The sequence below is a fragment of the Anabrus simplex genome, chromosome 6 (genome assembly GCF_040414725.1).
Source record: "Anabrus simplex isolate iqAnaSimp1 chromosome 6, ASM4041472v1, whole genome shotgun sequence".
NCBI classification, from domain to species: domain Eukaryota; kingdom Metazoa; phylum Arthropoda; class Insecta; order Orthoptera; family Tettigoniidae; genus Anabrus; species Anabrus simplex.
In genome coordinates this window covers 7,037,801-7,064,729 of record NC_090270.1, presented here as the reverse complement: position 1 = coordinate 7,064,729, position 26,929 = coordinate 7,037,801, and the positions used below count along the sequence as shown (strand labels likewise).

General features: G+C 38.7%; 2 protein-coding genes across 4 annotated transcripts in view; one reads left to right on the top strand and one right to left on the bottom strand.

Moving 5' to 3' along the window:
- The window catches only part of LOC136876041 (pyridoxal-dependent decarboxylase domain-containing protein 1), a 236,988-nt gene extending 232,052 nt beyond the window's left edge, over positions 1 to 4,936 (bottom strand). For all 3 annotated transcript variants that reach the window (XM_068228198.1, XM_067149657.2, XM_067149659.2), the window contains exons 1-2: positions 4,804 to 4,936; positions 4,189 to 4,377 (exon numbers count right to left, since the gene is read on the bottom strand). In XM_068228198.1, the coding sequence (XP_068084299.1) occupies positions 4,189 to 4,377; positions 4,804 to 4,869 (255 nt within the window). In that variant the 5' untranslated portion in view covers positions 4,870 to 4,936. The remainder of the gene's footprint in view (positions 1 to 4,188; positions 4,378 to 4,803) is intronic.
- Positions 4,937 to 6,578: 1,642 nt separating this feature from the next.
- On the top strand, positions 6,579 to 25,463 carry LOC136875445 (uncharacterized). The gene is made up of 2 exons (XM_067148998.2): positions 6,579 to 7,595; positions 24,881 to 25,463. The coding sequence occupies exons 1-2, from the start codon at positions 6,901 to 6,903 to the stop codon at positions 25,461 to 25,463; spliced, it is 1,278 nt and encodes a 425-aa protein (XP_067005099.2). The 5' UTR covers positions 6,579 to 6,900.
- Positions 25,464 to 26,929: the final 1,466 nt, after the last annotated feature.

Genomic DNA, 26,929 nt, shown 5'->3' with positions numbered 1-26,929 from the left:
TATTGACGGGAACGAGATCATGTGCCACTTTACACCGGCCAATAGGAATGCAAGTAGCTACTTCAGAAATGAAAATGGCGTGTAATACTCTTTATTAGGTTATAAAAGTAAATGTACTTCTTGGGGCGGGACGTCACAATGAACACATCTCTCCTCTGAGACGCATTCCAAGTAAGATTTTATTACTTCCACTTACTTATAACATTAGAAATATGTTGTCAGATGGGCTGGAGTAATACCCAACCTTGTCTCACTCCTCTTCTAATGGATGCTGACTTAACATTACCATTGGGGCCGATGACCTTCGATGTCAGGCCCCTTTAAACAACAAGCATCATCATCAAGCAACATTACCATTGATTTCTAATACTGTGTTTTGAGTTTTGTACAGGAGTAAAATGAGTCTTCTGTCCCTTCACTCTGGTCCTATATTCTTCATGTTCCTAAAGAGCTGTTTCCAGTTTTCTTTGTCAAAGGCTTTCTCTCATTTCCCTTTTATTATACATACAAACAAGGATAGTTCTGAAAGAGAATTACAAATGTTTACATCTACTCTGATTAGCTGGTTCTTAAACGTAATGTAAAATTAACCACAAGAACTTGGAGTTTGCAATCCGTTAATTTTATGGACCCGCAGTTAAGTTTACATCGATGCATTAGATAACATGGCCCCAAACTTCTAGGTTAAAGGTAATTTTAAGTTTACATTACGTTTGCATTGTGAAGATCTGGTAGGCTTCACTCCTCAATGTTGATCTCGAACACTATAAGATCACCAAGTCTACAGCAAAACAAGCTGTTGCAATAGCCAAGGACCATAGCCACTTAATTCTGTTGTCCTTTTAAAGAACATATTATGAGAAGCTGAACAAACCTTAGGAAGCAAATAAAATATTCCACCTCGTCAAATACCATAAACATTCCACAGAAGATGTAGGCCATGTCATACATATCAAAGATGAAAATCACCAAGTCTTCCAAGAGTTTATTACCATTTTGAAACAACAGAGAGACTACTTTGGAAAGATCAGTACTGAGGAATTTCCCTATGCGTCAATTAATAGTGCTGAATACATCCTTCGACCAGCACCAGCCATCTCAATGTAAGAAGTTCAGCGGGCAGTCAACAGGATAAGGAATGGGAACGCAATAGGCCCAGACAATATTCCAGTTGAAATGGAAGATGCTTGGTCAGCATGTTGCTGAAATTCTGACATCCTTGTTCAATTGAATTGTGGAAGGAGACGTGGTTCCCCAGGGCTGGACCTCCAGCATAGCAATACCTATGTAGAAGGCCAAAGGAGATACCAGTGAATGTATTGCCCCATTCATCTCTGTAGCATCATCACTCTAACACGTAATAAATGTAATTTTGTAAAGGGACGTGGCATATCAGATGCCATTCATGCCGCCAGACTGCAAGGGAAGAACAAGCAAGTTCACACTGCCTTCTTATACCTAGAAAAGGCATTTGATAGGGTTTCTGATGAACTCATTTGGCACAGGCTCCAGTTAAATCATGTGCCAAAAGTATACATTCACTGCGCACAGCTCCTTTATCACAATCCACCAGTGTGGTACAATGTCCTGTCACATTTTTGTGCCCTTTCCCTACCCATGTTGGCATCCATTAGGGCCTTGCTCCCTCGCTCCTGCTCTTCATCCTCTGTGTGGACAAGGTGAAGGAAGACATTCACGTGTAGCAGCCCTAGTTGCTCCTGTACACTTACAATATCTTCCTGGCTAATGATGAACAGCACAGCCTTCAGAAACGTCCGAGAATGGGAAGCCCGGTTGGCTGAAAATGAACTCACATTACACATTGAGAAAATGGAGTACATAGAGTGCGGACTCCAGACAAATGGATCCATCAGGGTCAATGACCAAAATTTAAACAAAGTTGGCATATTCAAGCACCTTGCTCGCTCCATGCCTGGCTGAATGAATGCAAGTCACTGTTCATCTGAAATCCAAGATATACAAGAAATTTGAATGTTCACTTGCCCTTTATGGACCTGAATGTTGGCCAACCCCCATGAAAAATGAAAACACCTTGCATCTCAAGGAGATGGAGATGAATCTGATCTGATTGGTACCGGGTCTTACATGCCTGGGCCATGTTAGAAATGATGACGCACACGGAGTCATGGAAGAGGCACCCATCAAAGACAAGATGCAAGAAGCCCGTCTAAACTAGTATGGTCACGTGCAGTAATGAGCACTCTGCAGCCAAAACAGCCTTATACCTTCAACTGGCAGGAACCTGCTCCTGTGGATGACCCAAGAAACAGTGACTGGACTAGCTGAGAGAGGACACGGTATCAACCAATGTGTCCCCTAACGACACCTTTCATCAGCAAAATTGGGGAAAGGTATATAGAAAATTGTACCTGCAGTGCGAAGAAAAACACTAAGTAGTAGTTTTTAAACTCACTTCTAATATCTGTTGTACTTAAATGCAAGGGCAAGAAAAAAACACTAATGGCATTGGACAACACTGAGGCATCTTGCAACTAACACAGGTTTATTTAGGAGCAGCAATAATCTTGTTGGACACATGCTGCTGAAGTGATATCATCACACTCAGCCATTTATCTCCGAAATGCACAATTGGATTCTTATGCGGAAAACACACTTGAGTTTTTTTTTTTAAAGCCTCATTTTACACCAAACGGCTAACACACAGGCTGCACAAAAGTCTGCAGTATATCTTGGAGGTTGAATAGGGGTGCAGGGAGTAAGATATGAAAATTGCCATTTCCAAGACTGAAATATACTCGGTGCAAATGCAATGAGCTTGTAATTGCGATAAACGGTATTCTGTAAGATAGAAGTCAGTTGTCAAACAAAACTATCCTTACATTGGTCAGTTTTCAGATCAACTTTGCTGTATGGGAATGAAAGCTGGGTCTACTCGGGAAGTTAGAAGTACCATACATGAAAGTATTGAGAATGAAGAACGATTGCTGGTACAAATAGGTAGGAACAATGGCAGGAGGGTGCTCGTAATGAGAAAAAGGCTGTTAGAAAAAACTAAATATATGAGCTGGCTTGGGCTAGGGGTGGGGGGGCACGTGAACCAAATGGAGGAGAGTAGGCTACCGAGGAGAATAATGGACCAGAGCATGGAGGGTGAGAGAAGTAAAGGGAGAACAAGGTGATGATGGCTAGACTCAGTCTCTATTGATTTAATGATAAGAAATGTTTCTTTTTTAATTATATTTGGGACATCGACCTAAGAAGATCTTTTGCTCCTACTTTGCGCTATATGTTGTGAGCCTGCGTGTATTTGGAAATGGCAGGAGTGTAAAGGGTTGAATGTGAGGAAAGGATCATTAAGGACGACACAAAAACCCAATCCCCAGGTCAGGGATATTAATCATTTAAAATTTAAAAAACCTGACCCAGCTGGAAATCGAACCCGGGGCCGCCGGGTGACAGGCGGACACATTGCCCCCTACAGCGTGAGGCCGGACAAAAGTGAAGCTAAAGAAGACTACAGAGCTAGGGAAAGTACAGGATTGTGGAGGAAGTTGCAGACTGAACGCTGAAAGGCATAACAGTCTGTAATGAAATCGCATGTATTTTAATGCGTTTGTTCTGGGGAAATAATGGGTTCAGAGTGATCATCATACTGTCTTGATAAGGTGTAACATATCACGGAGGGATGGTAGATATTCCAAACAAATGCAACCACAGCCTTATACTGTGGGAGGTAAGTTTCTTCAAGTCTAGAATAAATCTAATCTCCTCAAACATTTAATGACAGTTCTTAGAAAGTTTTTTTTTACAATTTATTTTACATTGCACCGACACATACAGGTCTTATGGCAACGATGGGAGAGGAAAGGGCTAGGAGTGGGAAGGAAGCAGCTGTGGCCTTAATTAGGGTAGCCTCAGCATTTGCCTGGTGTGAAAATGGGAAACCATGGAAAACATCTTCAGGACTGCTGACAGTGGGGTTCGAACTCACTATCTCCTGAATGCAAGCCCACAACTATGTGATCCGAACTGTGCGGCCACTTGCTGGGTTTAAAGAAAAGTTGTTTAAGGTGGGGGGAATAGCATATTTGTCAATGGCATCACAGTCACCACTTAAAAATCATTGAAATCCACATGAAAAAATATAAACACTGTTAAAAATGAATCAACAAATTAGTTAGCAACACTTGAATTAAAACAAATCACCTCTATGACAGTAAGAATTTCTTCGGTAGTTTTACTTGAAGTAGGCAGAAATCCATGAGAATTTCTCCATGACTGTCCACTGTTGGGTCCTCCACCTCCATCTTCAGCCTTTTCTATGGCCTCTTCAAGTCGTTCAATTACTTGTGAAGCTTGAAATTCAATATCAGCAACTGTAGTTTGGGAAGTTACCTGGAATACATAAGGCTGGCATGTAACTAAATTTCGGTCATAAAAATTCCTAGCAACTAAATATATACGAGGTTAAGAACTTGCCAATCAAAACCGCTAAGAGTAATTTAGTAGCCAAGCAAGTGTCGTTCGATTACATGAGTGTATTTTTCTGATACAGGTATATTTATGCACATTTTCAATCAACAGCAAAAACTGCTGGACAAACAGCACATAGTACATGCAGTCGCTACCAACCAAGTTTTGCTTATTCAAGATACCGGTATCTTGTCCTTTTAAAAAACGTAAACGTTGCAGGTTACTAACTATTCCTGGCGACGTTGACATTAGACAACCCGCAGGCATAAACAAATGTCGTTAATCGTATTGTCGCAACATAGCACCCATGCAGTCATTTAAGCGACATTTTCTGGATATTTTACATACCTCCATTTGCGGCCTTTCGCTTTGATCCACGGTCAAATTCGCAGTGTTTATAGCCGGCTCGGCCATCGTGGCAAAATCTCGTCACTACCAATTGCTTGTACGAAGTTCAGCAGCTCATATCCGAACAATTGCCTACCAAGCAGCGACATGAGCACAGGATGCACACCAATACAGATCACTGACACCAACATGCAGCACGACAACGCACTTGTCACTTCCGCGAGCAAAACCGCAAACTGCGATATGCGGTTGTTGTGTAGTTCAGTGACGGACGGGCCACGGGAGGTGATAATACATTCATGTGAAAGAAGTTATGTTCTTCTTAAAAAAAACAGAAAATATTCTATTTATCATCAGCTTTTTCCCGGAACGTTTACAATTGCTTTTTCTACGCTGTGTTGGTTATTCGTGCAGTGATCAACAAGTGCGGGCCATTTAAATTAGTGTCATCGTTGCACAGTCTGATGGATACGTATCGTTCGACTTTGTGATAATTAAAGTTATTTTAAAATAACGTCAGTATTGCTTATTACTTTGTAAATGACTCAAAATTTAATCTGTATTAATAGCAGAGTGTGAATTGTGGCATATATTCTAACCAGAAAACAATATCAGATCGTGTACCCTTGTACATATTTCTCACCCAGCCATAAAAAATTTAAATGTATAAGTATGACTGCGCAAGGTTTCGTAGTTACGCTTATTTTTCTAGTCCTTATAACAGTGGCACGCAGCTGTATTATTCCATTTCTGTCCCTCTATCTAAAATTTATGGGACTGGGGATTTTTGAAGTGGGGTTGATTCAAGGCATTAAAAGCTGGATTACAATAATTTTTATTGCTCTGTTTTCCTCATTAGGAAAGCATATGCTGGATAGGAAGTGGAAAAGAGTTTTTATCTCAGGAACTTTAACTATCAGTTTAGCAGCATGCAGTTGTTTAATGTATGTTCCTCCACATCAAGATTCTTCTGATGTCACCCACTGTAGAAGCAGAAGAGAAATGTCATTCAAACAAGACACTTCTACAAGCATGACTTTCAATACTTTGGAGCAAAATAATGGAGTAAATAAGCTTGTAGACAGTAATGCCAACACTCATTCCAGAAATAACAGCAACGTCTCAGAAGTTTTTGAGAAGAACATGGTTCTAAATAGGTCAAATGTTTCTATTAAACATACAGGACCTTTTCCTAAGCACACCCTTAGATTTAAAATACCTCCTTTCAAAACTAATAACACAGAAAATGATGGGTACATAAAGAAAGATAAACAAAATAGGTCTAAATCAGTAGAAAAGTTATTTACTGTCAACAAAAATAATACTTATTTGTCTCAAGAGAATAATCTACATAATCTTTTCAACTCATCATCCAGTGGGATGAATTCTGCTCCTCATTTAAAATATTTTTCTGATGTTGAAAGAAATAACTTTTCATTCAGTCATACCAGCAAATTTAATAAGTCTAGACATGATTTCACCAACATATCAGATGAAACTTCAGAAACAGTAGTACATGAAAGTTCCATCATTGTTCCCTACAGTGGGCTTCCATCAAATCCTTCTGATGGTGTAAGTCAGAATGAAGGAAAAAATAATATTTTGCTCAATAAATATGATAGAGGGAATAATGGAACATTATGGAATAGTAACTGGAAGAATATATCAGCACAAAAAAGTCATATTCATATTTTATCACCTTGGAATAGGGTTGTAAAAAATAATAATAATAATAATTACATAAAACCTGACAGAATTTCTTCTATTTATGATAATATACCACAACATTACAACAAAGATGACTTTAAGAACAGTGCAATAACAGATAGAAATGCTTGGAGAAAAATATCAAAAATATTGTCAGTAGATTCTAATCATTTAATTAATCTCACTGGATCTGAAAAATATTCTAATAATGATCTCCTTCAACAGAGAACTGAAACACCAATAAAAAAATTTCAAAGTCAGTATTTTAATCGTCATATTCAACCTGAGAACAAAGTCGGGAATAAAACATTTATAACCCATCAAATATTTCATAGGGTAAAGAAAGATAATTCAGCTGGCCTGAACTCATTTACAAAGAGTAAAGAAACTATGAAAGGAAGATCTCTTGGCATGGAGGTAAATTTACTAATCTTACAAAAGAATTCACTCAAACAGCAGATATTGCCATGCCAGAGAACAAATCCCTCTTCATCCACTGTAAAGAATGGGAATGCTAAAATCTCTGAATTAAATCCTACTCAGAATAAAGGAACAGAAAACATGTCTCTTAATTGTACTAGAAGTTCTGAACAGATTAAGTTACGAACACTTCTATCTCTGAAAGCAGATAATACTTCTCAAGATAATACAGAGGATAAAATTACCTTTACAGCTGTCATCAGGAGGGAGAGTGGATCATTGACAGATACTTTCATGACAATTCTTCTGTTGGTCACATTTTTTGAAATGTTTTCCTCTTCATTAAAGCCATGCTGTGAAATTTTCTTGAGACAACAGTTTGCTGATGAAGAGGAATATAGCAATAAACTCTGTGAATCTTTCACTGTGTGGTCCCTACTGACGTGGGGGGTAGTTGGGTGTCCAATACTGGCACTGCTGACTGTGTCATTGCCGTGCCCCTATCAGCTTACTCACCATCTTCTCCTAGCTGCTATTCTGTTCTTTCTTACTCTCGTGATGGCTCTTTTCATTTTGCCACTACCATCAAAGAGGACTACTGCCCACTATCGAAAGAGAAAGCCATCCAAGCCAATACCAAAAGATGACGCTAGCTATTTGCACAGGTTAGTATTTCATGTTATTCTAATGACAAATTGAAGATATTCTGTCGACTGCTCCTTGTTTGGTTGAATAACAGTTACTATTGATGTGTATATGAGGTGTTCCAGGTAGCAAGGCCAAGCTCTAAAAAGGATTATTATTGGGAAACACAATTTGCGCAAACTCACTAGCAGTTCATCCACCTATTTTTGTGTATTATTATCATCATCTTTACTCATCAAGGTTTTAATCTAGAAAAAAATTTGATATATTGGGAAGTAACATAACCACTGCATGTTATAGCCGCCATAGTCTTGGATAGGTGCGACACTGACACTGCCTCAGTGGGATGAAACACTGATAATTTCACGACTGAAAAGAGTTTGAATAATTTATTATAAAGACAATTTGAGAGACACTTCCAATACACAAATAAGGATCTACATCATCATCTTTGTCACTCTCGTTGTGGATTAGTGAAGTTTTCATATCACATTGTATTCTATGGCAAAGAAATGTATGATAGCAGATTCTTGATGTCGTTCGACTTCGCAAGCAGTGGCGACGATTAGTGTGGGGACAAAAATAAGTTTTGATTCCATTTTAGCCACCTGATTATTATTATTATTTTTTAAGTTTTGGTACAGTGAAGAACATAACAGTTATTTAAAAAATCGCCTGAAACAAAGAATTATAAACAAAACTATTATACAAACCCTGTTGTTGTTCAGTAATTATTTCCTTTAATTTATTTAATCATTACGACAAACACTTAGCGGAAATATGCACAAAATGTCGTTCGTCGCAGCAAGTAGCAGCAGCATGTAGCAGAGGTTATGGATATTGGGGTATGACTCACCCACTTGCCGCATGCAATTGTCAATCTCACTTAGTCAGTGTAGTCAAATACTGAATGACATTTTAATAACTAGTACAATCACGCCGTACTTCTATTTAATTGTAATACATATGTAATTATTGTTCCTTTGGTGGAAGTTTTTTATCATCATCAGTCGTATTACATATTACTCAGTGCCATGACCCCATTGTTTTGTCTCTAGAGAGTTACATGCTTCACAAAATGTCGCCATCCAAATCGATCTTCAGCTTTTCTTAGAACATTCTCAATCAATACGAAGGCCGGTTATCTTCCTAGTCTGATCTAGCCACCTGCTTGCTGTCCTTCCACATGGTCTTCTGCCTTCTATTTTGCCTTCTATGATGGACTTTTCCAGGCTGTGTCCATCCCTTCTTAAGATATGTCCAAATAATTGAAGTATTCTTTCACTGATTCGTGTAGAGAGACGTTTCACTATCTTGAGCTCTTTAATGATGGACTCATTTGTTTTCCTTTCGGTCCACATAGCATTCTACGCCAACACCACATCTGAAAGGCATCCATGTGGTCTTTGTCCTTAGCCTTGACGGTCCATGTCTCACAACTGTAAAAGACCATGGAAAATACTAGTGCTTCAACCAATCGAATCTTTGTGATTTTGGATATTGCCCTTTTCTGCCAGATCTTAGTTAGTCTACTCATAGCCGCATGTCCCAGGACAAACCACATCTATCTCTTTCTCACAATTTCCTGTGTCATTTATATATGACCCAAGATATAGAAGGTCATTAACCAACCCCACTCCCTTTAATCGACTTGTGAGGTGTACTTGATTTCCACAATCAATGATCATGAGTTTGGTCTGCTTCAAATTGATTTCTAATCTGTAAATGAGAGTTGCATCCTTTACTCTTGCAAGTAAATCTGCAAGCTCATCTTCATTACTGGCAATGAGTGTGGTATCGTCAGCAAAACACAAGTTATTGATTTTTCATCCAGCAATTGAGATACGACCAGACCAACCATCAAGCGCTCTCTTCATGATGTGGTCGGCATAGATATTGTATAGGTGGGGAGAGAGTACACAGATTAGTTGATAGACTGTCAACATTTACGTCTCTACTGAATTTCGCTCATAGAGCATCAAAAGCTTCCCATTTTGTAGCTATAGTTTTTCAATTTTGATGTGTTCCCCCCTCCCCCACATTAGCCCTCAGACTCGGGCACTTTTTGTTGTCATAAGTTTGTGTGGCCACCCCCACTTCTAGTTCTCAATTACTGCTAGTGTTTGGAATGTCTACATCTACAGGTAAATTAGAATAAATCTTTATTCCCAGACTTGAATATCTTTCAAGGATTAGAGTTTGAACATCTCTCATGAGAATAGCACTTGCGATTCTCAGAGTTTCTCCTTACTATAGCAGCATAGCAATATGCAACTTACTAGAGCGGTTAACAGAACAAAGAGTGACTGATGCACATTGCTTTGGAATATGCCGAAGAACGGTGTGGCGTTTGCTCTGACTATCTGCCACTCTAACGCTACTTCATCCATGATGTTATTTTATTTGGGAAAAGCGGGTGAACTGCATGTGGCACAGATCTGTATCGTATTCAAAACAGTTCAGTTCCCCTTACTGCAGAGCCCCACTTGTAGCTGAGTTTTCAATCCTGACAAATATACAACATTTAGAGTAGCCTACAACTTTTGTTTCATTTGAATAGAACACAAATGGATTAAGAAAGAAGAAAGAAACAAACTAAGAAATAATAATAGTAAAATTAATGTAGAAATTCAAGTATCACATGGAACTCCAGCTTCATAACTTTGTAAGCAGAGTTTCAAAGTAACTGAGTAAAAGTAATTGAATTTCATGAAACAATTACTTTTTTATTAATTTCTACTCTTAATCATTACTTTTCACAAAATGTAATTTTTACTCATAATTTATTTCTGAAAATAAAATTGTGATTGTTACATTCTAGTATCAAGCCCCAGCATTCGTAAGGCATCGCACCAAGGATACGATGTGCACTCATTCATTTACTCGCAAGTTGTCATGGTTACTGGTTGAGATATAGGTAATTGTGTACTACATGGTCGAGACGACGGTGGTGGTGATTATTATTTTAAGAAGAAGTACTGGGCAACCACCCTCTATTAACACTAATCAGAAACATGAAGGAATCAGCAAAAGGAAGGGAAGGGCATGAAAATGAAAGACTCCCTAGCCCTCGCAAATCTAATAGCGTCGAGATCAGGAAAGAACAGGAGTTGAACAAGTGAGGTCGGATGGGATAGATGAAAGTGAGGAGCCTCAGCTAACAGAACTGTGGTCGCAAGGTGAGAGTCCTTCATCTACCTTCTAGTCCCCTCGTACGACAAACAGAGGGTGCAGTAGGTGTTATTCTACTGCCCCCACCCACAGGGGTTACGTGGTTGAGAATAAACAACTGACGGTGAATAAATATTTTGAATTAGTTATCCTGAAAATAATGAAAAGACGAAAGCGACATGCAAATTTTGCTTGAGAGCAATCTGATTAGTCTCACCTGGTGATGACAGCCACTTAATGTCCCTATGCTAAAGAACACAAAATGGAATAATGTATTTTTCCTTGGAAACTTTCATATCAGTCCATCCCCATGTGATTCCCTAAAGACTCATGTTCTGTGAAGTAATTGTAATTTTATTGATTACAGTACTTTATGAAAAAGTAATTATTAGGCCTGGATGTGGATGACATGTCGTCAGGTGCCATGCTGCAATACATACAAGCTCTCTTCATGGCACCTCGATTACAAACATATATTTTTTATTTTGCATTATTTGCAATTCTTTTTTTTTGTTTGCATTGTTTGGTCTTTTTCTATTTTAAGAACATTTTCTTTTATTTTTGAAAAATTTATGGTCATATTTTGGAGATTTTGGTCTCTGTAGGTCATTTTGTCTTTGCAAATAACCTCAGCCATTGTGGGTGAGGTTAACTTCCAATAAGTAACCAGAGGAACCTGACCCCTACAGAGCGCGTCCCCAGGTGGTAGATAGGGGGTCCCTACAGTATGTAGGGCTGGTTGAAATACCCAATACAACCCATGGACCAACAGGTAGCCCAATTCCTGGGGGCTTTAAAATACTATGGTATGGTGGAGATGGTGGAAGGGGAAAACCTGTAGCGTCTGTACTTCAGAGGAGTGGCTAAAAAAGGAATCCGACTCCATGTTAGGGAAAACCTGGCAGAAGGTCATAAAATACCTTTGGGAGTGGCGAATCCTTCCTACAAACAGCCTGAAAAATGAGTCCAAGTGAATTGAGGCCTTAGAAAATGCCAGAGCACCACCCTGAAGTGACGCACAGTTCCTGGTGCTCTGTGGGAACTGTGAGAAGTGGGCTACCAGACATCACAAGAATCAGTATCATGAATGTCATGACTTTGAATGGCAAAGTATAACTGATAGAGTATATGGAGAAGAAAGACATAGCAATGATGGGAATAAGTGAGACAAAATGGAAGGGGAAAGTTCAAAAAGAATTGAAGAAAGGGTATAGATTATATTGGAGTGGAGGAAAGATGGCAACAAATGGTGTCTGTGTTATATTGAGAGAAGACCTAGCACAATACAGTATGTGTACAAAATTGACCAGATCAGTGCCAGGATAATTAAAGTTAGACTTGGACTTGAGAGTGGTATCAAGGATTTTATACATGTTTATGCACCCCAATCGGGGAATGCAGATGAATGTTTAGAAGAGTTTCTAGAAGAACTGGAAAGTTGTATTGAAGACGAAGAGGTTATAATAAAGGGAGACGAATGCACATGTTGGAACAGACAGACAGGGCAAAGAAGAGATAATTAGCCCCAATAGTTGTGGAAACCAAGATGAAGAAGAAAATATGGTAATAGATTTTTGTAGAATGAATGGATTAATTGTTGGCAATACGTGGTATAGAAAAAAGAACTCACAAAAAATAACTAGATATGGTTGGGGAGATAGAAAAACAAAGACAATGATTGATCATATTCAGGTGGAGAAGGAGAAACGTAGACAACTGGAAGATGTGACAGTAATGCCAGGAGCAGATTTCAAAGGAGAACATAAAGTGGTGGTAGCCAAATTAAGACTTGGTAAAATAACGAAGTTAATAGAAAAAAGGGAAAGAAAAATAAGGGTATGGAAATTAAAAGAGAAAGAAATAAGGGAAAAGTTTCAAGAGGATCTGAAGAAAGACATTTCCAAAGATGATGTGAACAGTGTGGAAGAGGAATGGACATGTTTCAGAAATGGTTTTGTAAAGTGTGCAGTAAATACCTGTGGAAGACTATCAGGGAGGAAAAAGGAAAAGGAGACTCCTTGGTAGAACAGCAGGGTAAAGAAAGAAGTTCAAGAGAAACAAGTGACTTGGAGGAAGTGGATAGGCAGCAATAGTACAGAGAATTGGCAGAAATATCAAGGAGCCAAAAAGGTATGTAAGAAAATAGTACAAGAAGAGAAACAGAAGAGCTGGAAAAGTTTCACAGAAACTATATAGGAGTATATAAGGGAAGTAAAAAGGTTTTGTATGGTTTGGTGAAGAATAGTTTATGAAATAGGAAGATACAAAATTTGTAAAAACTGAAACCGGACAGATATTGATGCAAAGAGATGACATATTAAAAAGGTGGGAAGAATACTTCTCAAACCAAACCAAACCAAAACCCATGGCACTACAGCCCTTGAAGGGCCTTGGCCTGCCAAGCGACCGCTGCTCAGCCCGAAAACCTGCAGATTACGAGGTGTCATGTGGTCAGCACGACTAGTCCTCTTGGACGTTATTCTTGGCTGTCTAGATCGTGGTCGCTATCTCACTATCAGATAGCTCCTCAATTCTAATCACATAGGCTGAGTGGACCTCGAACCAGCCCTCAGGTCCAGGTAAAAATCCCTGACTTGGCCGGGAATTGAACCCGGGGCCTCCGGGTAAGAGGCAAGCACGTTACCCCTACACCACGGGGCTGGCAGAATACTTCTCAGAGATGCTAAAAATTAAATACAGTAAACTGGTAGATGAGAAGGAGCAAGAAGAAACAATAGGGAAAGAAGAAGAACAAGAATAGGAGATATCAATGTTAGAAATAGAGGAAGCCATACAAAAGATGAAGAGCAGTAAAGCAGCAGGAGTGGATGAGGTAACCGCGAAAATTATAAAAGCAGCAGGACTAGTAGGGCTACAGTGGCTGTATAGATTATTTTGAGTAATTTGGAGGAAGAAAGAGATCCCAGAAGAGTGGGGAAAGGGTTTAATTATCCCAATATTTAAAAATGGTGACAAGGAATGTAATAATTACAGAGGGATCACCCTTATTGCCCATATAGCTATTTGAAAGAGTATTGGAAGGAAGACAGAGGAGGAAGCTAGAAGGAGAAATGGAAGAAGAACAGTATGGTTTTAGGAAAGACAGATCAACTTTTGACCCGATCTTTACATTAAGACATATAGTGGAGAAGAGATGGGAGTGTGGAAAAGACATAGTGATGACATTTATTGACATTGAGAAAGCTTATGACAGTGTACCCAGGCAGTTGGTATGGGACACATTAAAGAAAAAATAAGTTAACAGAGTGGAAGTGCAAATGATAAAAGCTATGTACAAAAATTATGTTAGTAGTGTGAAGACTAGTACAGGAAAAACAAAATGGTTTAAAGTTGAAACTGGTCTCCGACAGGGAAGTGAACCATACCATTCATCATAGTCATCATCATCATCCTAAACCATCTCCAGTTTCCCGGGTGTGGTATATGAGCCTCCTCCATCTCATCCTGTCCTTGTACCATTCTTCCTCCACCAACTTGTCCCAATCATGACCTCTCAGCATTACATCGCTCTTAACTAAATCTATCCATTTCCTTCGTGGCCTTCCCACGGGTCGTCTTCCTTCTACCTTTCTGTCAAATTCCTTCCTTGCAGTTCTGTTTACTGGCATCCTCTTCATGTGACCAAACCACTTCAGTCTTGATACCTGAATCTTATTTAGGAGAGAATTGTCTATTCCTACTTCTTCTCTAATTTTCTCATTCCTAATCTTGTCTTTCCTGGTTTTCTGGATCATAGTGCGTAGGAATTTCATTTCAGCTGCCTGAAGTTTGGAATTATCTCTATTGGTCAGTGTTGTGGTTTCGAGACTGTATGTAAGAATTGGTGTATAATAGGACTTGTACAATGTCATTTTTGTTTTCATGGGTATTTGCTCATCCCACAGCAGGTGTCTTACCTGGTGGTAGAATTGTGTTGCCTTATTGATTCGATTGTTCACCTCATGTTTTGCTAGGTTGTCATTTGATATAACGCTACCCAAGTATTTGAAAACTGGAACGCTGTCCAGTTGAGCTTCATTTAACATGACTATTGGTTCTGCTCCTTCCCCATACACTTTCATCACCACCGTCTTGGTCTTGCTGATGTTTAAACCATATTTCTTAAACTCCTCATTCCAGCTTTGTATTCTCTCTCCCAATTCATCTTCTGAGTCACTCCAGATCGCAACATCATCTGCAAATGTGAAGGCTTTGATATCTCCATGTTCTTTCCTTTTAATAGATTTCATTACTACATCCATTACAATAATAAATAGAAGTGGTGACAATGAGCTGCCCTGCTGCACTCCTCTCTTTGTTTCAAACCAGTCCGACAAACCACATCCTACTTGAATACAGCTTCTGTTCCCACTATACAACATTTTCACTTTGTCTATGAGGCTATCTCGCACTTGAAGTTCTTTCATGCATTGCCAAATTCTTTCCCTTGGTACACTATCGTATGCTTTCTCAATGTCCAAAAATATTAGGAATAAAGGCTTGTTCTTCTCCCAGTATTTTTCCATTAGCATCCTAATTGCAAATATAAGGTCTGTAGTTGACCTTCCTGGTCTGAAACCATACTGCTCTTCTTCCAAAATTGGTTCAACAATATCTCTGATTCTGGTCTCTATTATTTTTTCCAATATTTTCAGGACATGAGACAGTAGTGTGATACCACGGTAATTAGTACATTTTCGTCGGCTTCCTTTCTTGAACAGAGGTACAATGATGCCCATCTTCCAGTCCTCAGGAATAGTATTTTCCTCCCATATCTTGTTGAGCAGTCTATAGAGCCTTTGGATTCCTGGAACTCCCGCTGCTTTCAGCATATCTGCACTTAGTTCATCTACGCCCACTGCCTTTCCTTTCTTCATGTTCTTGAGCGCATTTTCAACCTCAAGCCATGTAATTGGTGGTTCAGTTGTGGTTCCTCGACTTGGCTCTCCTCTATCCGTTGTTATGTTTTCTGTATCTCCATTCAGCAGCTTTTCGAAATAGATCTTGAGTTCTTATTTAATTTCTCCCTCTTCTTGTGCCAGAGTTCCATCATCACGTTCTATTGCTTTTTTGGTCTCTTGATCCCTTCGCTTGTTTTTCACTACTCTGTATAGCAATTTCATATTTCCTCTACTGTCCTCTTCCAGTTTGTCTGCAAACTCATTCCATTTCTTCTCTTTTTCTTCCCTTACAATGTTCTTTACAGCAAGTTTCTTGTTCCTGTATACTCCTTGAAGTCTTTGTATTTCTTGTTCATTTCGTTCTTGTCCCTGTTTTTGTTTCTCCTTGTCCAGTGCCTTCTTTATTTGGTTTCTTTCTTTCACCGCTGTTTTCACTCTATCATTCCACCATGGTGTCTCCTTTTTTCTTTTGATAGAACTTGTAACTCCACATAGGTTTTTGGCTTCTCCCACAAAGGTGTCTTTGAAGGCCTTCCATTCTTCATTAACGCTGGTTACTTCACACTTCGGCAAACTCTGTTGAATCCTTAGTTTGTATTCTTCCTTTATTTGGACTTCTTGCAACTTCCAAGTTTTAATCCTTGGTTTTTTCGTAATAAGTTTCTGTGTTTCATTTGTCTTATGTTTGAAGTCTACTACCAACAATCTGTGGTCACTATCCATGCTTTCACTAGGGGATGACCTTTACATCTGTGATGTATCTACCACCATCTTTATTTGTGATTACGTAGTCAATCAATGTTCTATACTGGCCATCCCAACTGTACCTTGTTATTCTGTGACTGTCTCTTTTTTTGAAGAATGTATTTTTGATCATAAGATCATTTCTTCTGCACAGATCTAATAGTTGTTCTCCTTCTGGGTTCCTTTGTCCAAATCTATGTGGACCAATGATGTTCTCGTACTCAAGTCTGTCTACCCCAACTTGCGCATTTAGATCTCCAATAATAATAACATTTTCCTCATTAACTGTATCTTCCAGGTCTTGTCGAAATTTCTCTTTGTCTTCCTCACTGCAGCCTGTCTGTGGGGCATACACTTGTATGATAGTGTACTTAGTGTTCTCCAGTTTCATGGACATTTTAATGATTCTATCACTTTTGCAGATAACTTCAGCAGTAGCATCAGTCCTTTCGTTAATTAAGAATCCAACACCATTTTTCGCTACCTTCTCCTGTCCACTCCAGTATAATTTATAACCTCCACGAAGTGTCTTACTTCCAATCCCTTTCCATTTGGTCTCACTTAATCCCAAAATTGATATTTTTCTTCTATCCATCATGTCTAGGAGTTCTTCTAACTTTCCAGTTAATGATAGAATGTTCATAGTTCCAATTCGATTTTTGGGTCTCTTTTTTATTTGGGGTTTCCTTTCAGAACATTGTATATCATCAGCCTTACGGTCATCATACTTTACAATTGTCTGATAGGACGTGTCAGTCCGGTCTATAATATTCTTTCCGAGGCTCTTTTTCTTATTGAAAGCAACTATACTCAATACTCTCCTGCTGACTTGCTAGGCCTAACGCATAAGAGGATTTTCTTTCAGGGTTTACTCCCTTAGCCTTTGAGGATGCCTTCCTCGTCCTACAAGGCAGTAGGTTCCATCTGTACACCCCAGAAGGATGGGTTGCCTCTTCCGCCATCTCCGCCGTACCGAAGTCCATCTTCTCCGCCGTAGATGCCGTTGAGGTCTTCACCCTTAACCCAGGGCAAGGGCCCTCCATATTTATGACCCCTTGAGAGAGGGTGTCCCAGTATTTTAAAACCCCCAGGAATTGGGCTACCTGTTGGTCCGCGGGTTGTATTGGTAATTTCAACCAGCCCTACATACTGTAGGGGCCCCCTATCCGCCACCTGGGGACGCGCTCTGTAGGGGTCAGGTTCCCCTGGTTACTTATTGGAAGTTAACCCCACCCACAAGGAGTAAGGTTATTTGCAGAGTCATCATAGTCATGGATGAAATTCATAAGAACTTTAAACAGTGATTGGGAAAACAGGCAACAAAAGCCATGTTGTTTACAGATGATATAGTGATGTGGATCGAGGATGAAACGGAAGTGCAAAAACAAGTAGATCTATGGAATCAAGAGATTGAAAAATTTGGGATGAAAGTAAGCACAGAGAAAAGTAAAACAGTAGTGATGACAAAGGGGAAGGAAGGAAGGAGAAAGATAAAACTTAATGGTAAATTTCTGGAAGTGGTTAAAAGTTTCAAGTACTTGGGAAGTGTGATCACAGAAGATGGAAAGATAACCGAGGAAATGGGGAAAAAGATACAACAAGCAAACAGCTTCTACCAGAGTATAAGGGGTACTTTGTGGATCAAAGTTGTCCTGAAGGAATGTAAGAAAGTAATATATATTCAACCTATTATGAAAGATAAAAAGAAAATTGAAGCTCTTATGCCACATTTTGACTATTGTGATGTTCTTTTCAATGACGTGAGGCTGCAATTTTCCCTAAGGCTACAGTGTGCTCAAAATGCATGTGTGAGATATATATGCAATTTAATCAAATATGACCACGTGTCACCATCTTTGCTAAAATTAGAGTGGTCACAACTCCATGTTCGTTGTAACCATCATACTTTGTCTCTCCTCCATCGAGTTCTTACTACATCTTCCCCATCTTACCTTTCTTCGCGTTTCCATTACTTCTCAAATGTTCATGATAGACATACAAGGGCTCAAACATCCAACCTGCTCATCATCCCTCACCATCGGACTGCCGCATATAACAGCTCATTCTCGGTGTTTGCCGCATGAGAATGGAATCGTTTACCAGACGACGTCAGAGGAATACCAACTACAGCGTCATTTAAAAGAGCGTTAAGAGGTACAACAGGATGCGAGTGACCTGTGCATTTCTAGCATTTCAGTGATCATGCTACTACATTATTATTATTATTATTATTATTATTATTATCATCATCATCATCATCATCATCATCATCATCATCATCATCATCATTGCTGTTGTATGTCTCACTGTGGTGCAATTTTATTTCAGTTATATTTTGATTGTGTTTAAATTGTGTCTTCTAGTATTAATTACGATAGTATTACTTATGACTTTAATGCATACTAATTGGTTTAGTGTAAGACAAGGCCCAATGGCCTTAACTATGCCAATAAAGACATTTATCTATCAATCTATCTAACCCATACTAACCTATGCAGCTGGATCGTGGACTACAACAAAACGAGAGGAGAGTAGAATATAGGCAGCGGAGATGAAATTCCTAAGAGGTATCGAGGGCAAGACCAGAAAAGATAGAGTTAGAAATGAAGAAATAAGGAAAAGGACAGGAATCTTGAAATCTTCAAGACAGGATAGAAACAACAAAGCTAAAATGGTATGGGCGTATGATGAGAAAAAAGATTTTTCAGAGAAGTTAACAAGAAAGGGACCACGAGGAAGACCCCAAAAGAGGTGGACAGATTCAGTGTGGGAGTGCATAGAGAAGGGCGGAGGAAAACCAGAAGACTTACTTAAAAAAGAAGAGTGGTAGAGAGACAGGCAGCGATGGAGGTCCTTGATTCACAACCCGACCCGGGAAGCTGGAAACAGGAAATGAAGATGATGAGGTCATTTTGTACCTTTTGTCATGTTACCATATTATTTTATGAAGTTACCTCTGAAAGCCTTAACTATTACTATTAGTTATCCAAATATTGAAATAAAATATTTCGATATAATATTAAGTAGTCTTATTCTTGTTCTTTCGAGTCTTTGTTTCTGAATCATATTTATACTTCAAATTTTGTAGAAATTAATTTCTCAAGTTGTCACTTATAATATTTTAAATGTTTTTGTAGACTATAATTTCACAAATTATCATTTGTTATTTTGAGTTGTTTTCTTTTTCAACCAAGGTCCACTGTATTATGTGTTCTCTGTCTCGGAGCAGCCTCCAAATTAAAGGTCTTTATTATGTACTCTGTAAGTTTTTGTCTAACCTATTATTTTCTGAAGGGTTTTTAAATGTTAATTTTTTATATTTTCTTGATTTTTAGTCCATTTAGTAAAGTAATTTTAACATTTTTAAGTGCATTTTTTAGTATTCTTTATGTCATCAACATCCAGGCCTTAGTAATTAGTAATTGAGTAAATTTTTTCTCAGGTAAATGTAATGGAGCCCCATCACTATTTGTTTAGGTTTAGAAAAGTCAAGGACGAAAATTAGTTTCAGTGATTGGTAACATCGTTGCGGCCATCGCAAAGTGGTAAAATCAGTACAGCTCGCAACTCTACAGTGCTAGACTGTTGCAGGAGGAATCGCTACAATTGTCTCCTATTATACCAGCTAGATTTGCGAGCATGTCTATTGAAAATTGTGCTAAATTTGCAAAATGCAGTATTAATCTTTTGAATATTAGCAAAGAATATTCCCTACTACTTATCTTCACAACTGAATTTCCTATCCCCTTCCCACCAGCATAACACACACTGTCCCTCTCAGCAGCATGTAGTCATTCCTTTATTGCGAATGGAGCTAGAATATGGAACTCTCTCTCCAATAACATAAATAGCTTAAATTCCTTTAAGTCGTCTTGCCGTGAGCATTTCCTCAATGTGTGTCACCAGGTTGTGGAGTGAATGTACGTTTACTGTGCTTATGCCATTCTGTGTCATGTTAATTCTATTTTACACTAGTTTCTAAGATAAGATTAAGAATATTTATCTTATATGTACACTGTTACAGAAGTGTGGTTAACTGTAATAAAGTATTGTGAGTCCTAACTTCACCAGTACAAATAAAGGCAAATATATTAATAATAGTAATAAAATGTTTAAATATCTTTGGTCTAATTGGATCAAAAACCAAAGTAAATGCATTCAGAAGGGTAGAGGGAAATCTGACGAATGGACTAAGCCCAAGAAGTGCTCAGCCGGACGTGTCAGGGAATACCAGCAGCGCAAGTGCCCATGGAGCCTGTTAACTGCAAGTTGGCTGTAGATAATGAAGCAGTCACTGAGAACCTCTTACAGACAATTTCCAACCACCAGCAACTCATGGAAGATGACCAGATGTGAATGAGGAGGGCCAAAATTTGCAACATTTTTGTTGTTCGAAATCAATCAGAACAAATCATGCTTCTTTCAATGAGATCTTTTCCAGATCACATATCAAGTAATCCTGGTGTGAGTCCCATATACTGGAATGATACTCTAATTGGGGCCTTACCAGGGACTTATATGCCTGCTCATTCACATCATAATTTATGATTTTCATTTTCTGTGTTGATTTCCAAGTTTCAGTAACCAGAACTTTATTAGGACTTCCCACCTAATCAACACTACAAATATGATTGAATTTTTATTTTTATTCTATCTCATTAAAAGTAGGACTAGTGTTAATTAAGTGGGAAGTCCTAATAAAGTTCTGGTTACTCTCCATCACATGTGTACTCAACCCCTAAGTACCTCATAACCATATGAAGATATCTATAATCTATATTTACAACCTTGTTAATGTGATCTCTCCACTAAGTGAGTTGGTTATATGATTTGGATCATGTAGCTGTGAGCTTGCATTCGGGCAGCTGGAACACTAAAATAATTGCTCTTAAAGTTGCTACAGGCCACAAAGGACCCTGGCTTCTCCAATTGCAATCAGTCACTTCTTTCGGTCCGGAGCTCTCCATCTCCAGGTCTGGATCGCTAATACCTGCAATTCAAAAATCTCATATTTGTTTCCTATTTACTTTAGTCCCCTTTGGTCAATAATACATTAAATGTTAAGTAAAAACACATAAGGTACATGTTGTCAATTTCCAAACTTTCCTAGAGGATGATTATTTTGATGCTATTGATATCATCAAGACTACAAGAAGAAGTGTTTATATATAATCTGAGTGAAACCTACACCTGTATGGTGAACTCTGCTCTGACACAAGACTTCATGGAGTCAAGGATCAGGTAAAGCATACTATGAAAAGATTTGGAATTAACACTCAATCCTCGCATATCCTTGCACTTTGGCACGACACTGTTTCTACATCAGTTTTGGTGTTTGAAGAGGAACGACGATGACATGAAGTGGATAAACGACAAGCTCAGCCCTGCCCTGTCTGGACGTACAGTATGCTTCATGCCAAGATTGGGCTACTAAGTCACATGAAACAGATTGACAAAGCATCGCGAGTGTGAAATGTAGACTGCCGAAGAATATGTTTACTTGGATCTTAGTTGCAGCTGACGACAATATTCTTCTATATGATTTTTTGGTTATATTTGTTTTTATATTATGACAAGTTAAAACGTTTCAAGATTGATTGTTTCATATGGACTTTTAGTGTGGTATTTTTCTGGAGTATTCTATAAACTTTCATTTTTCAAGGCTAAAGAAGGCTCAATAGGGCCAAAACATGTATCTTGAATGTGATTTTACTTAACATGTAATGTATAGACCAAGGAGGACTAATTACATACTTTCTCTTCAGATCTCTTGAGACATTGTCCAACCATCTTGTCCTTGGTTTCCCCTTTGTTGACTGCCAGGATTTTGGATATTCTTTGTTATACCAATATAAATGGTCTGTTGTTGGACATTATAAGTTTTCCAACTAACTCATTCCTGGTTACCAGCGTTTCGCCCCCGTGTGCTAAGTTGGGCTCATCAGTTGGTAAATAGCACACCTACCAAGACACATGGCTAGTGCATACCATGAAGGCTACTGCGTAGGCTACTTGGAGCCACCGGCAGTGCCAATGCACTATGAGAAACTTTGTCTCATTACCAAAAATTGATGCCTGCTTGGCCATCAGATGATATAGATGTTGATTCCCATGGGATTCTTTGTAGCTCGTTCCTGGACCATTCTTATGATGTGCCTGAGGTGTATTCATTTTGGCCTCTGCAACAATCTTGACGTCACCATGCAGGGCCTCTTCATCGATCCTGATGAGCAATTCTCCTCAGTTGTAAACTGCATCTAAGATCTTTCTCTCCCACAGATGTAGAAAGTTCTTGTTGCACTCATATAGCATATAGCAGGGAGTATAACCCAGTACACACGGTGAGTTTCGATGTTCTGGAGAGCATTGCAATCTCGCCTTTATGTCCTTGTTGTCCTCAGCTACTCTCTTGTAGGTGTCATCCACCTTCGTCTCGAGTGTTCACCATGTACTTGAGTTTGTCCTTGTTGACCCAGTGGTGGGGAAAGGAACTTTCTGGAGAAAACATTAAACTTTTATTTCCATTTCAGCCACCCTCCTGTCTTATAAGCTAATTCTTTCCTTTAATTTATTTAATTATTAAAAAAATACTCAGCAAAAATAGCAAAGAAATGTTGTTTGTTGTGGCTAACAGCGCCACAGCAAATAGTGGAGACTTGCAATGGGAAGCATATGCTGCAAGGAAGGGTAGCCGGGGTATATTCTTGCCGAGGTCATGAACGCTGAGGTATGATTCACCTGTTTGCCGCACTCATTCGTCAGTCTGGCAGTCTCGCTCATTCAATGTGTCTGTTACTTTGTTAGAGTATAGTCAAATACTAAATGATATTTTAATTGTATAATCATGGCATAATTGTAATACGTGTGTAATATTATTGTTTCTTTGGTGAAAGTTGTACTGTATATTATTGAACCAATATGTTAAGAAATTACTATTACCGCACTTTTAATTTGGTACACTGTCAACCTTTACTTCTTGTTGAAATTCACTTAGAGAGCCTCAAAAACTCTCCAGTTTGTAGCTATTTTTTCAATGTTGATGTAACCCCCCACCTGCTATATCCCTTAGACCCGGGTACATTTTGTTGTCTATATGTTTTTTACACCCCACACACACACTTATAATTCCAAATTGCTGCTATTTCATTGATCCACAAGTCCAGGTGTTGTGATCCCTCACTCACATGCTTCAGAGCTTCCCTCAGACAGTTTGCACTGAGCAGGACAACATCGTCAGCAAACGACAAAGTCTCTGCCTCTGCTAAAACCTAATGTTCAGTCTGCTGCACATTTTTGCTGACATAAGACTCCCTTGGAGCTGTGTAAGAGTTGGATAGAGGGAGGGGTAAGTTCTCGTTATACATTTCTCTGCCTTTTTGTTTCACCACAGAGGTTCAGATTTTTTCACTTCCACTTTCTTTACAGACATCTGGTCTGATCTGTATGCCACTACTCATCCCTGTAATAATTATAGATGTTCCCCTCGATCGTGTATAAAGATTATTTTTGGAAACCAAGCAAGTTAAGATTCAGGAATAGAACCAGCTTTCAGGTGGTTAGATCGTGTACGTTTGCAGAGTTTCGCCCAGACATGCCATTTGGGCTCATCAGTTGGATTGGTACACCCCTCCAAGACTCTGCTTAGCAGTGGCAGGCCAACTACGTGGTCCTGCCGTGTTAGCAAGTGGGGTTTGCTAACCTGCTAAAAAACCAAACTAAACCCCATGGCATAACAGCCCCGAAGGGCCATGGCCTACCAAGCGACCGCTGCTCAGCCCGAAGGCCTGCAGATTACGAGGTGTCGTGTAGTCAGCACAACGGATCGTCTCGGCCGTTATTCTCGACTTTCTAGACCGGGTCCGCCATCTCACCGTAATCACATAGGTTGAATGGACCTTGAACCGGCCCTCAGATGCAGGTAAAAATCCTTGACCTGGCCGGTAATCGAACCCGGGGCCTCTGGGTAAGAGGCAGGTATGGTACCCCTAAGCTAACCTGCTACAGGAGAAGTGAAATCTCCGTTTCAAAAAATACGTACTCCCCATGGAGATACAAGATCAAATGTTACACAATACGGTACCTTACTAGTATAATGTTTTATGATGTGAATGTCATCAAGTGTTTCCTCTCTTTTAGATGTCTTTGTATATTCTAATGTTTTATTAATGCCAATTTTTAAAATCTGTGGCCCAAAATAGTCATGTATGTTAATGCTGTGATGATAATGTAACTAATTATTGAGAAAATATAGTTATATGTGTCATTAGCCTTGTGTTGAATAAGTGGACCCATTTTACTTACCAAGTATAAGTTCTGTTGAGCTGTTTTTCCATCATGTTGTAAGAAACAACTGGCAGGGTCAGCCAGACCATGGTTGCCTGTTGTCCTGGGTGTAACAGGGTCCAGGTTGTTAGAAGAATGACTTAGAAGTTTTATTGACTTTTGTAATCTTATTCTCTCCATAATGTTATTTATTTTCTCCATTACAGGATATATGCCTCACTAACAGCAGTTGTCACTGGCATCAGCACAGCTTGTTATTTTGAATTTGTGTTGTGGTATATCGACACTCTACAAGGTTTTCCATACAACTACGAGTTTCTTTACTGTGGTTACTATTCTGTGACTGCATTAGTGGAGGTACTTGTATTCATGAGGTTGCACCAAAGTGCAAAAATCAAAATTACTGGTAGTGGCGACAGCTCTACAGATGAATCAGAAGAAGATGTTTCAAGTGAAAAGGTCATCTTTCCAAAGAAGTGGGGGAAAGACTGTGCACTAAAGACTCCATGTGACCCCGTCATCATTGGTCACTTCCTCCTAGCGATACAGCTGTGTGCATTAGTGTTCGTAGAATCAGCATGGTTGCTGCTGCTCTTAGCACCACTTAGCGGCTGCTCCAATGGACTACTGCACGCTACTCGCTCTTCTAACTGGCATGCTCTTGGTTATGGAATGGGCTGTTTGTTCAGTGGTATTGCTATCAACGTCTTTGGTATGAAGACTCTGTTTTGGACGGCTGCTGGTGTTGTGTTTGGGTGGAGTTCTATGAATGCTGTTTGTTTTGGGTGAGTTAAAATTTATTTTAGTAGAAAGTACTATCACATGATTTGCTTTAACTGTACTCATATCACTTCATATTCAAGAAACAGGTCTGTTTTTGTTTGCCTCAGCTTTGTTTCTAATGCTAATGTTGATACTTGTATTGTTAACATCATTAACTGAATGATGGTATTAATTAATACTTTATTAACGGTAATACCATTTTACATAACAGTAGAGAAGAATAAACAAAACAAAACATGCTAAAAAGAAAGTTCAATGGAGTATAAGTAGAAAAATATGTACAGATATATACACAGGTTATATTACAAGTAATCACAGGAAAGTAATAGTCAATTCTGGAGATTATGTAAGTCATTTCTCAATTTTGACAATGAGCAGTTAAATATATCAATATCCACTTTGTTTAGAGATCTTGACATTCGTTCAATTGGCCCATTGAATGCGTAGTTTGTTCTATGCCAATTTGTAGAAAATGTATTCTTGAACCTTGTGCGTCTGTCTGGTACATGTACGTTAATTTTTGCAAGGACTTGTGAACAATTCACCAAGGAATGAAGCAATTTAAAAATGAAGAGTGTATCCAATAATTCATGGCGTTGTGACAGGCTATGCATATTTAAGGACTGTTGTAAGGATGTATAATCAACATTATCATATGAGAATCCTGCTCTAAATGAATATAAATGAAGAAATTTATGTTGTACTGAATCTAATCTATGGATAGAGGTCTGATGAGAAGGGTTCCAAACAGCTGTACAGTATTCTAGTATACGGCGTACCATAGAAACATACAGCAATCGATAGGTAGCTAAGTTTGAAAATTCTCTACAATATCTAGTAATGCAATTCAATCTTTGAAATGCTTTCTTACAAATATTTTCAATATGTTCATTAAACGATAGGTTATAACTAAATAAAACACCAAGGTCATTAACTTGTGAAACAGGAGTTAGAATGTTGTTATTACTAAATTTGTACTGAAATGATATTTTCTTCTTGTTTTTAAAAAACGATATTGTTTAACATTTCTCATGATTAAGTTTCAACCCATTTTGAATACAGTACTTTTCCAGATGATGTAAATCTTCTTGAAGTTTTAAACAATCAAGTGGACAATTAATTTGCATTAAAAATATTGCATCATCAGCAAACAAAAGCAATTCAGAATTCTTAAGTATATTTTTAATGTCATTTATGTAGAGAGTAAAAAGTAAGGGTGCAAGGTGTGACCCTTGAGGAACTCCACTGGTAACAATAATAGGTGCAGAAAAATGATTCCTTATTTTAACAATCTGCAGGCAATTTTTAAGATACGATTCAAACCATGAGAGGAGAGGCTCATTAATTCCGTAGCCTGTTAGTTTTTGCAGCAAGATATCGTGGTCGACAGTGTCAAAAGCTTTTGAGAAGTCTGTATAAATGCAGTCCACTTGGGAGTGGTTCTCTATTGCATCCAAGAGGAACTGATAGAA

Excerpts from the sequence above, each read along its gene's own strand:
- LOC136875445 (XM_067148998.2), top strand. The coding sequence starts at position 6,901 with ATGAAAGGAAGATCTCTTGGCATGGAGGTAAATTTACTAATCTTACAA. Across the intron at positions 7,596-24,880 it reads GACGCTAGCTATTTGCACAG|GATATATGCCTCACTAACAG; the intron begins GTTAGTATTTCA and ends TCTCCATTACAG.